General features: G+C 38.6%; 1 protein-coding gene across 4 annotated transcripts in view; it reads left to right on the top strand.

Annotated features, from left to right (window-relative positions):
- EXOC4 (exocyst complex component 4) overlaps positions 1-12,938 on the top strand; it is an 823,024-nt gene that overhangs the window by 232,447 nt on the left and 577,639 nt on the right. For all 4 annotated transcript variants that reach the window (XM_033193639.1, XM_033193641.1, XM_033193640.1 and 1 more), the window contains exons 8-9: positions 3,890-4,035; positions 8,591-8,679. In XM_033193639.1, the coding sequence (XP_033049530.1) occupies positions 3,890-4,035; positions 8,591-8,679 (235 nt within the window). The remainder of the gene's footprint in view (positions 1-3,889; positions 4,036-8,590; positions 8,680-12,938) is intronic.

Genomic DNA, 12,938 nt, shown 5'->3' with positions numbered 1-12,938 from the left:
ACTCCAGTCCGGGCACAGAGCGAGACTCCGCCTCAAAAAAAAAAAAAAAAAAAAAAGAAATGAAAATGCCCACATATATTACGGGAAGAGTTAAGTAATTCTGATTACAGTGTTGGGTTCACATTTAAGAGAATAAGATACACTTGGAAATATGTATTGAAGTCAGAATATTGTAGATGATGAAAGGAGTAGCCTTCTGATGATAGCAGCAGTGTTTTAGGACTGTCTGTTGATAGTATGTGAGGAGGGCTGGAAGGGTAAGAGATGAGAGGCAGAAAATTCAGTGAATACTAATTGAACTAAGTTGGTGGCTGTCAAAATGGACAGAAATGGGCAAACTAGTAGAGAGTTGAGGAACAGTCATTAATGATCTTGAGGACTAATTCCTTTCTGGGCACAAAGGGTATGGGAATGTATCAAAAGATGGTTCTGAAGTTTTAAACCTGAGAAAGTAGTGAAAATAAGAAACTACCAACAAAAAAAGAAGACAGAAGTAATTAATGCTTTTATGGGAAGATGATTTAGGTTTCAGAAAAGTTGATTTTATTAGTGAAATATGTGAATGTATATCAAGCATGCAGTCACAGATGTGGGACTAGAGCTCAGGAGAGAAATGAGGAATCAATCACATTGGGATAAAGGAAACAGTAGATGTAAAGGCTACTTTTTAAAGTTTGGGACCCAAAGACAAAAGGAAAATAAGATTATAGATATAGCATAAGGACCAATGTAAGATTTTTGTTGAGAAAGTAGGATAAGTATGTGTTTGCAGATTGAAAGCAGAAGTGGGTGGATAGGAATAGACTAACAATGCTGAGTGGTAACAGTTAAGGGGGCTTTACTGATGATGAGAAAGAGCAAAATGATCTTAAAATACCTGTGTTTCACACTGGGGCCTATCATGGGGAGGGGGGAGGTGGGAGGGATTGCATTGGGGAGTTATACATGATATAAATGATGACTTGATGGGTGCTGACGAGTTGATGGGTGCAGCACACCAACATGGCACAAGTATACATATGTAACAAACCTGCACATTATGCACATGTACCCTAGAACTTAAAGTATAATAATAATAATAAAAAAAGGTCAAATAAAAAGAATATTTTAAAACAAAACAAAACAAAACAAAAAATACCTGTGTTTTGAGGTCAGTATTTTATTACACAAGGCCTTAATCATTGGATTCTAGGACAGCAAGTGCCTCAAAAGAGTTACTTGGATTAATGCATTTTCACGCTTTAGTAGAAACATCACTCTGTCATGTTGGTGTTAACCATCTGAAATATGAGTGAAACAATGCATTTATTTACATCTTTCTGTGTTATATTAATTTGAAATTCTTTTCTGGTTTACTGGTCTTTTTGATTGCAGATTGCTGAAAATCTTATTAGTAGCAGTGGCAAATATACAGTATAATTTAGTCCCTGCATTGAGTTGTTACTAGAGACCCAACTCAATATTCTCCCTGACCATTGGGTAGTTTGGGTGATGTATTAACAGAGATAGTATTTATCATTATATTATTTCATTCACATACTGAATAATACTCTAGTGGCTTCATAAATAAATAAAAAATATTTACCAGTCTATTGACATGTTTTGTACTTTCCAGGTGCAATCCTTATTGGATTGAAATAAGAAAATGAAATAAAGTCCATTTACTGCCACCTATAGACCTGTGCTTATTTAGGTGCTCTCGTGTTGGGTGCATATATATTTACTATTGTTATATTCTCTTGCAGAATTGACCCCTTTATTAATGACCTTTTTTATCTTTTTTACAGTTTTTGACTTAAAGTCTATTTTGTCTGGTATTGGTATAGCAAATCCTACTCTTTTGTGTTTTCCATTTGTATGGAATATCTTTTCCCATATCTTTACTTTTAGTCCGTGTGTCTTTATAGGCAAAGTGAGTTTCTTGCATGCACCACATTACTGGGTCTTATTTATTTATTTATTTATTAGACAGAGTCTCACTCTGTTGCCCAGGCTGGAGTGCAGTGGTGTGATCTCGGCTCACTGCAAGCTCCGCCTCCCGGGTTTATGCCATCCTCTTGCCTCAGCCTCCCGAATAGCTGGGACTACAGGTGCCCACTACCACGCCTGGCTAATTTTTTGTATTTTTAGTAGAGATAGGGTTTCACCGTGTTAGCCAGGATGGTCTTGATCTCCTGACCTCGTGATCTGGCTGCCTCCGCCTCCCAAAGTCCCAAAGTGCTGGGATTACGGGTGTGAGCCACCCCACCCGGCCTGGGTCTTGTTTTTTTAATTCATTCAGCTACTGTGTATCTAATCAGGGAATTTAGTTCATTTACATTGTGTTATTATTGATCGGTAAGGACTTACTGCTGGTATGTTGTTACTTGTTTTCTAGTTGTTTTGTAACTCTTCTTATTGTCTTTCTTTGTGGTTGCATGATCTCTCTGGTAGCATGTTTCAATTTGCTGCCTTTTGTTTTTAGTGTATCTGTTACAGGTTTTTGCTTTGTGATAATTCTTAGATTTTAAATTGGATTGATTTTATAAGTAGGACCTGTTGGCAGTAGTCAATTTTTTAATTTTTTTATTTTTTTGAGACGGAGTCTCACTCTGTCACCCAGGCTGGAGTGCGGTGGCGTGATCTCAGCCCACTGCAACCTCTGCTTCAAGTGATTCTTGTGCCTCAGCCTCCCAAGTAACTGGGACTACACTTGTGCACCATCATACCCAGCCAATTTTTTTTTTTTTTCTTTTTTTTTAAGTAGAGATGAGGGTTCACTATGTTAGTCAGGCTGGTCTCGAACTTCTGTCCTCAAGCGATCCTCCTACCTCAGCCTCCCAAAGTGCTGGCATTACAGGCATGAGCTGCTTTGCCTACCTAGTAGTCGATTTTTAAAAAGGCAATTGCTTTTCTTGTGTTGAAGCTCTCAAATGAGTAGTGGCTATGGAAATTCTTTGCAAGTCAGGACTTCTTAGCTTCCTGTGGCCTTTCTATATCTCTTATTGGCAGGTTTGTTGTAGTGTTTATCTACTATGTGTAATAGTGAGTGGTAAGAGCATGGACTTCCTAGTCCACTAGGAATCACTTTACAGCTCTTGAACCTCTGTAAGCCCCATTTCTTTATCTGTAATCTGTGAATTTATCTGATAAAATTCTGTGCTTTAAAAGAGATAATACATTTTAGATGGATTAACATGTTGCCTACATCATAGTAAGCCTTGAGTAAATGTTATGGCATTGCTGCTAATGCTGCTATAGTTCAGAATAATGAGGATTAAATTGTGATTAAAGAGGAATGTTAACTCACTCAGCACAATATCTGGCACATAATAGATACTCAATAAAAGTGTTCCTTTTACTCCCATGTTCAAATGCCCACCACACCTCTCTTCCCTATGAATAGGTAACAAGTAGATGACTTACTAGCTATAATGAATCTTTTCTTAGATCCCCAACTAGGAAAATTAATGACCAGGTTAATATATTCCTGAATGTGAAGGATGAGGTTTTAGAATTAGATATGCATAGTTTTAAAATAGTTTTTCGGCCGGGCGCGGTGGCTCAAGCCTGTAATCCCAGCACTTTGGGAGGCCGAGACGGGCGGATCACGAGGTCAGGAGATCGAGACCATCCTGGCTAATACGGTGAAACCCCGTCTCTACTAAAAAATACAAAAAACTAGCCGGGCGAGGTAGCGGGCGCCTGTAGTCCCAGCTATTCGGGAGGCTGAGGCAGGAGAATGGCGTAAACCCCGGAGGCGGAGTTTGCAGTGAGCTGAGATCCGGCCACTGCACTCCAGCCCGGGTGACAGAGCGAGACTCCGTCTCAAAAAAAAAAAAAATAGTTTTTCTTAATAGCACATTAAAAATGTGTATATTAACATTAACTGGTTTATCTGGTTGCACAGATGCTGTTAACTGAGTACTTGGATATGAAAAATACTCGTACGGCTAGTGAACCATCAGCTCAACTAAGCTATGCCAGCACTGGACGAGAGTTTGCAGCCTTTTTTGCCAAGAAGAAACCTCAAAGGCCAAAAAATTCTCTTTTCAAGTAAGTATTATTCTGCTGTTAAGATAATAGGTTTTAAGAATTGTTAGACTGAAGTAAGATGACTTCCTACTTTATTGATAGCCATAACTTTCTCTAGCTTAAGTTGATTGAAGTAATTTAAAGGGAGTGAATATATGTTGAGTTTTATTTATTTTTGTTTTCTGTCAGGTGAGGTGGCTGTTTTGGGTATGGTGACTGGACTACCTGGAACTCCTAATAAAAATTTCTGGAACTTGTTTCAGGGGAGTTTTAGTTAAAATTAAGAGAAATGAAACTCCCCAATTGTTTCTGGGAAATTTTATATGAAATGAAAGGAAATGAAATATGTCAGCCTTGAAAAATCCCCAAGAGCCAAGAAACAACCTTTGTTAATAAAGTTATGCAAATGTTTCTAGCTAAGCAGTATTGGGCCTTATGTGGTTACTTGTTTAATAAAAGAACAATCTGGGTTTTTTTTCCTCTAATTATTACCTTAGTTAACTCCACCAAGCCATGTGCCCAAAGTATATATCTCTTGGCAACAACTAATAGTTAATAATATTGATAATAACTTCAATAATAACAGCTACCATTGATTGTTTCCTAGGTATCAGGCACTGTACTGGGTGAGTTTCCCAAAATAATCTCAATTAAACATACTTTAAATTGGATTATACTAAATTTCAGCAGCAGCAGTAGTAGCTCACGTTTATTGAGTTCTTACTAAGTGCTAATCAAGGCATTACATTATTTTCATAGATTATTTTATTTACTAATTACAACAATCTTATAGGCAAGAGTTGTATTTTTAATACTTTGTACACATAAAAATATTGAGACATGAATGGTTAAGTAATTTATATAAGGTCGTATAGCTAACATTTGGTAGAAGGAGGATTTAAATCCTGGCAGTCTTACTTTAGATATATTTTCTTTTGAGGGTTTAGTAGAGATTTAAGAAGTTGTGTCTATAAATATAAGCATGTGAATTGACCACCATAGAAGTATCCCAGTATATTGAATTTATTCTTTTTCAGCAATTGGAGCTCTAATACCTTCTATTGATTCACATTTGAGGCTTGGTTTTATCTTAGATTTGTAGTGTTTTTAATAATTAAAGAAAGCTTCAACAGTTTATTTATTTTGTGATCTAGCAGAGAGATTTATTTAGTATGTCCCTGCCAGAAATGAAATCTATTCCGTTTATTGAATGCATTCCTTTTTAAATAGTTTTATTCAGAGAGTAGCTGCAATATCAGTTAAAATGCTTTAGGCTGCAAGTAACATAAAACCTTAAATACAACAGATTGAACTATAAGAAAGTTACTATCTCACATAACAGGGATGAATGTGGAGGTTTCCTTAATTCAACTGTACAGTATTGTAAAGGACTCAGCCCTTTCCATCTCTCTGCATTGCCATTCTCAACACATTACTAATGGTTTCTATTGTGATCACGTGGTGTATCCAGTCCACTAAAGACAGTGTGGGCAAGAAAATCGCATGTGATTCTCCCTGTGAATCTGTCTCTTTGAAAAAACATATAGACTTTATTTTTAGAACAGTTTTAGCTTTATAGAAAAGTAGAGCAGGAAACACAGAGATTTCCTTTTTCTCCCGTTCTCATTTTACCCTGTTAACATCTGGTATTAGCATGGTCTGTTTGTTAGAATTGATGAACCAGTATTGACATGTCATTATTAACTAAATTCCATAGTTTACATTAGAGTTCACTCTTTGTGTTGTACACTTCTAATGGGTTTTCACAAAGGCATAAGGTCATGTATCCACCATTACAGTGTCATACAGAACAGTTTCACTGCCCTAAACATCTTCCATTCACCACATATTCATCCCTCCACCCTCCCTAACCCCTGGCCACCTCTGATCTTTTGACTATCTCCACAGGTTTTGCTTTTTCCAGAATGTCGTATAGTCAGAATCAGTGTTTAGCCTTTTCAGAATGGCTTCTTTCGCTTAGCAATATGCATTTAAATTTCTTCCACATCTTTTTGTGGCTTGATAGATGTCTCTTTGTGTTGCTGAGTAACATTCCTTTGTGTGGATATGCCATAGCTTGCTTATTTACCTATTGAAGGACATTTTGGTTGCTTCCAACTTCTGGCAATCATGAATAAAGCTGCTCTAAACACTCATGTGCAGGTTTTGGTGTGACATAAATTTTCAACTCATTTTTGTAAATACCTGGGAGCAACATTGCTGGATCATTTGGTAATACTATGTTTAGCTTCATAAGACACTGTCAAACTGTCTTCTAAAGTGGCTGTACCATTTTAAATCTTTTTAAATTAGTACCTATTAATTATCAATTTATTAGTCATTTCTGCTAGTGACAAAACTCTTTGGTAAGTTCCTATTAAGCTCTAGGATTGGGTCGTAAGCCCATTCCTAAACTAGTCACTGGCAAGGGGAAGCAGATCTCAGTGGTTGTCTTAAACTAGTCAGGTTCCTCTCTGGTGCTAGGTTTCCAGCTGGAGAGGAAGCCACTTTTTCTGAGCACATGACTGAGTAAAGAGCAAGGAAGTAGAATGCCCAGATGGAATCAGGGCTATGCCAGCAAGCACAAAGATAGTAGAAGGAAAAGGTAGCTGGTAGAGGCAATGACACTGTCTCAAATGCGCCTAACCAGGCTCTTCTCTTCTCTTCTCATTTTGTTTTCTCTATTTCTAGATCAATTTAACCTTCTAAATATGGAATCATTGCAGAAAGCAGGCTTTAGGGTTTTTAGAGATCATGCTCTCAACCATCACTCTGACTTTCAGCCTCAGACCACATACACATTTTCAAACTTTTAGCCAGTGCTTCTGAAGTTGTGGTATTGGAAAAAAAATAGAAATTGTTGGAAACGAACAAATTGTCTTAAATAATTATTACACATTTATTATTGTTGGGCAGTAATGAAACTTATCACAGAGACACAGAATTAGGCCGTTATTACAGATGTATCTGTCTCCAGTCTTGGTTCTATCATTGAGCCCATGTGAGTTTGGGCAGGTCTCAGTGCTCTGGCTATAAAATAAGGAGGTGAGACTCAATCTCTATTGCCTCTTCTACTGCAAAATTGTATCAATCTGTGACTTGTCGCAGACATAAAAAGAATTCCTGAGTAGTAAAAATACAGCAAGTCATAAAGGATTAAGATTTTGGCGAGCTGTAATCTGTTTTTATCACATCTGTAAAGGACTTTATTACCCTCTTTAATTGCCCTTAGCTAAGGTTAATTAAGTTTGTTTAAGTCCTGCCTTATTGTGCTATGTGTGCCTCTCTATTCTTTGCTTGAGTTTTTTTTTTTTCTTTGCCATATCTGATCAATAGCTGTCAGCAAGCTTTTTGGAGGTCAGTGGCTTCTTTTCTGCCCTTGACTGGCAGGTGGCATGTTTGAAGTACTGCACGCTTTGCCTTATTTCCGGCTGTTAGTACCCTCTTAGTTCTTGGCAGGGTGCAGAGAGGGGATCAAGTAACCCAAGTGTTTCCCTCACAGACTGACATTCATCTTGGTATTCATCTTCCTTGTCAAGGAAAGGATAAAGAAGGCATAATTAAGAAAATGATGGTGTGCCTGCCTTGTTGCCAGAAACCTATCCCATTAGCACTATTGCTTGTACTATGTTGCTGCTTACCCCTTAGTGGCAGTCATTCATAGAAGGATTCCTCCGTCTGGGAGGTTGTTATCCTGCCTTTGAAATCTCAGTTTGAAATGGAATCTCTTAGCACATCAAAGGATTTACTGTTTGATATGTCATAATTTTATCTGTTTTTTTCTTACTTGCACGTTTCTCTTAAGACTGATTTGTTTTTGTTATTTCTTTTTATAGTTATTATTTTAGGTTTTAGAAACCTGTTCTTTGTCATGAGTCTCTTGTTCTCCTTCCTTCACCAGTGTTTCTAACCTCTGAAATAGTTCCTGGGTAGGTGTGAACAAATATTGCATAGCTTGGTATTTTTGAGAATATTTTATATGGTAGGCAGCAGGTCAAAAAACTAGCAGCCATTTAGAGAAGAAACTGTTTTTTAGACCGTTTAGGGAGAGACCATAGCTGCCTTGCTTTTCTGGTGCCATTTTTCAGCCACATTTCTAGTATGTCCTTTGTCTAGTCCTCTACCTATGGGAGTTAGGCGCGAGTTCTGCTCTGAGGAGCCAGTGTGTCTGTGTTGGGAGCTGGCAGTCACTGGTGACTTTTGAGCTGGATGGTAACGTAATTAGAATGACTTCATAGGATGCTCTCATTGCTGTATGTATAAGGATCCTGACAAAGGCAGATGGGGGTCTGAAAGCAAAAGGAAGTTGGGGCAGATCAGAGTTGTACCAGTTGAAATGGAGAATAAGCAAAAGATCCAAATATGGTTGTAATGGAGCCTTAGCCAGGAATAGCATTCATAAATCAAGGTCTGTGGCAGCTGGCCCTGGCCCTGTCATGGTATAGCCAAAGTGTCTTCATCACAGAATGTCGGGGAGCACCACACAGACCAGAGTAGAATACTTGTGGAATACAGAGCTGGTCAGCCCTTACTCATTTTATACCTGCTTGTCTGTTTCCCCTGTGTTTCTCTGCAGGTTCGAATCGTCCTCCCATGCCATCAGTATGAGTGCCTATCTGCGAGAACAGAGAAGGGAACTCTATAGTCGGAGTGGAGAACTGCAAGGTGGGTGATTGCGCTTCTCTGGAAAACTTAATTTTCTGGAGGAATATCTCCTTTATTGCATGTGAGTTTGTTTCCTGAATTCACAAGATCCTTTCAAGATAACAAACACTTAATGACTTAATCATTTGTTTCGTCTATAATTTCCCAGCATCTGCTGCCAAGCAGGTAAAACTATTACTGTGGCCATAGGACTCATAAACCTGCGACTGTTAAAGTGGGAATTCAAAGCAAAAAGCGATGAGGCCGGGTTCGTCTTGCTTAAACAGAAGACCCGAGTCCAGTCAGAGTCTAGGAGAAGGCTGGTCTTCTGCAACTGCCACTGTTACTTCTAATTGCTGTTTTTGACACCTTCTAGAATATGGCAGGAGTACCTGAGATTTGGGAAAGGGAAAATGCAACCGCTGTGATTATTGAAAGGGAAAAAGATTTCTCTAAATAGTATGTTATAATCGACATAACTGTGATATACAGGATCTTTGATACCCATGTGTGGTTACCAAAGAGGTGTAAGCTGAGGAAGAAAATATTTAGAAAATAAATGAAATAGAAATAAATATATTAGACTGATAACATTTCCTTCTGTGACAAAAAGGTGCTGATCATAGTAAATGTAATAGGTTAAGAAAGATTTAGAGGTCAGGTGTGGTGACTAATACCTGTGATCCCAGCACTTTGGGAGACTGAGGTGGGCAGATCACTTGAGTCCAGGAGTTCAAGACCAGCCTGGATGACATGGTGAAGCCCTGTTTCTATAAAAAGATACAAAAATTAGTTGGGCCTGGTGGCATGTGTGTATTTCCAGCTACTCAGGAGGTTTAGGTGAGATTGCTTGAGCCTGAGAGGCAGAGGTTGCAGTGAGCTGAGATCATGCCACGGCACTTCAACCTTGGTGACAAAGTGAGACCACGGTTTCAAAAAAAAAAAAAAAAAAAATTGGTGAGGGCCTGCTAAGTGTAAGACATCTTAGGTGTTGGAAGTAATGGAAGTTGGGTACAAAGAAATATAAAGCCTAAAGATCTAGTTATGAAAGTAAAGTATACATATGTGTGTGTGCATATATACATACACACACGTCAATAACAATATCAGGAAGTAAATACTAACAACTGAGTGTGTGGTATGGATAAATTGCTAGAGAAATTACAAGAAAGGAGTGATTACATAAATTATTTTATAACTCTGGGCTTTTCTCCATGAGGGACGGGAACAAATACTTTTACTGTCTTTGATACATTGGAAGCACTTAGCATTTTGCAGTGACTGGCCTGTGTAATTAAATATTTAATTTTTCAGACTCATTATTCTATACCACAAGACTATGAAGTAACAACTCAACCTTTCTTGATTTAAAGACTATTGCCTTATCATTCCTAACTTCACCTTTATTATTAATAGAATAACCTCTAAGTTTTTCCAGAGATGCTGCTGTACTCTCTCATAGTTATATCACAGTGATAGTTCTACAGCCCATATATGTGGTCACCAGAAGTAAAAGCCTAGAAGTATGTTTAGGGTATTAGGAAGAGGAGATTAGCCTACCAACATTTTATTTGATATGAAAGGGTTGTCATGCATTCTGGAAGACATGCAATGTGCATGTCGAGAATCTTGATGAAGAGGAGTACAGACAGTCATTAGACCTGGAACAAGTGAAAGGACAGAAAGGAGTGAAGGAGGAGGGTGACCCATGCTCTGGTAGGCTGCTGCCTCCCAGGAGAAGAGGCTAGGCTGCCGACAGTGAAAGGAAATGATGATAACAGAACATACATTCTTGTAGGAGGTAGGATTGTGCTTGAACTGCCCTTAGCAACTTATCTAAGGTTAGTGTGTCTTCACATTCACGGTGTCCTAATTTTAATTTCTCTTCAGAGTTGCCTTAAGGAATAGTTTACATTTGCCTCCATATTTTTTTCTCCACCTGTCTTCTAATACACATACATTTATTTAATGGTGACAAAACGTCTCCTTTCTTCTTTTTTAGGTTGAGTCCTGATTATTTTCTTTCTTAAAAATTGATAAACATTATCTGTTAGAGCAGTTATAAGGTCCCAGCTAAATTGAGTGGAAAGTAGAGTTCTGTGTGCCCTTGTCCCCACACATGCCCACCTTCTTCCAGTGTCGACATCTGGCAGCACAGTGCAGCCTTCCATTTGACCCTTCCAGATGAACAGGCAGAACATGTCCCTATGGTTACATAGGGACCAAGGACCTCTCATCGCTCACTCACACTCAAGCATAATTAGTCAACAAGGGCACAGGACTGGTGGCAGATTCTTTCTGCTTGTATGAGTGAGAATGGAGAGCACTCTGTGCGGCAGCCATGGGAAGGCTTTTCAGTCCCACCCCAGTGGTCCATGCTCTCTTGAGAGGCAGTATAGGGTGGCAGTGCAGAGTAGGCGGCTCTGGGCCCAGGCCGCTTCCATTTAGGAACCTAGCTCCCCAGCACTCTTTGTAACCTCCGGCAAGTTCCATGGTCGCTGTGCCTCTTTTTCCTTTTCTCTAAATGGGAATAAAAGTAACACCCCAACTTCACGAGGTGGTCATGAAAATTAGGTGAGTTAAGCTAGGAAGTGTTTCAAAAGGTGTCTGACATACACTGGATGCTATGCCTTTCTTCTTCTCTATTTCTAGTATTGTGGTGTAACTTCAGAGTTTTCACACACATTCTGTTTGTCCTTTCTGTCATCTGTATATGGCTAAGCCCTCCTGAGCTTTCCAAGTTAAATTTTGGTGTCGCTCATTTAGATGGGCTTCCCTGCTTGTCCCTCCTCTCTCAGCCTGACACGAATACACACACATTCTGGGGTTGTGGCCCCTGCTGTGTGTTACTGCCACATCTTTAATGATGTTCTGCGGAGTACTTTCCATACTGCAGTGTGGAACAATGCTCTCTTGTTTGAGTTTGCCACAAAACTATAAGCTCCAAGGGTAAAATACTATTTTATTTCCTGTGCTTCGCACAGTACCTGGTACAAGAAATGTTTGATAAATACTGGTTGACTTAGTGACAGAATGAATGAGGACAGTTAGGATCTAAAATAGGATAGAGAGCACCATGGAGAGGCAGGAACGGCCTGAAAGGAGCCACTTTCAGCTTTATAGTTTTCCATTAATCTTTAAGTTGAAGACAAAGTAGAGGGTATACATATATGGTTTTGTCCTCTGCAGTTATAAGCTTTATTAAGTAGAAATATTGCCCTTGAGCTCTCTGGCCCAGGACAAAACTACTGTATGTAATTGAAAAACATTTTAAAATCTAAGTGACAGAGAAATTTTACTCTGTGAGAATGGTTAATGGAGAAATAACTATAACCTAACTAGGAATTTTCCCATCCTTCAAAAAGTTAATTGAAATACGGGCTTTCAAGCACAAATCAATTGAACTTACCAGTTTTCAGCAAGGATATTTCTGGTTACAACAGAAAAAAAGCAATAGTTAGCAAGCACATTATGTTCCTAATAGCCATTAAAAATACTTTAGGTGAACTGACATATTACACACTTGGTGAGAGAATGAATCAGCGGACCAGTTTTTGTAAAAGTCTGATGATGTTTCATTCAGGAGGGAAAGTTTCTCTGATCAATGCTTTTAACATTTCAACAGGAAAAAAAGAGAAGAGAATCATACCTGTCTTCCATTAAAAACTGCTGTCCTTTTTCAATTACTCCATTAATCTGACTGGTCCAAGGACCACAATGAGATTTGCATTTCAACTTATCCCTAAAAAGGCATAATTGAATAATTCAGTCAAACCATAAGAGACTAGGGGAAGATTTTTGTTTCTTCTGTTAACACCATATAGCGGCAGCTTTGCTTCCCAGTAGTTTCGGTTCATAGGTCAACTTTTCCTTCCATTGCAGGGGAGCGGCAAATAAATCTACCAGAAAGACAAAGTAACATTAAAAAGCTCAAATTTTACAAAAGTTAAGTTCCTGCCAACATTTTCCATTTATCATACAATTAGAAATGTTACTCAGTCTAACAACACCCAAGGGGATAAAAGGATTAAAAAAATGAGATTTCTTTGGTGGTATCAACCCATCTCAATAGGCTCTAACTGTTATGGTACAGATGGTTCATTATATAGTCTGCTGTTGGCAGTTGGGCTGCAGAGATGCGGGTGCTGCTTCAAAATGTGTGAGATACCAGGTGGAAATCTAACTTGTGGATGTGTCAATGTTAATCATGGGCTTCCTGTGGTTTTAGCCTCTGCCGTTTCATTGTACTTAGACAGCAGTGTTGGGAGTGAAGAAAGATA

Source organism: Trachypithecus francoisi, unplaced genomic scaffold (genome assembly GCF_009764315.1).
Source record: "Trachypithecus francoisi isolate TF-2019V2 unplaced genomic scaffold, Tfra_2.0 Lachesis_group4, whole genome shotgun sequence".
Lineage (NCBI taxonomy): Eukaryota > Metazoa > Chordata > Mammalia > Primates > Cercopithecidae > Trachypithecus > Trachypithecus francoisi.
The sequence above is the reverse complement of the archived record's forward strand: the minus strand, read 5'-3'. Positions and strand labels throughout refer to the sequence as shown.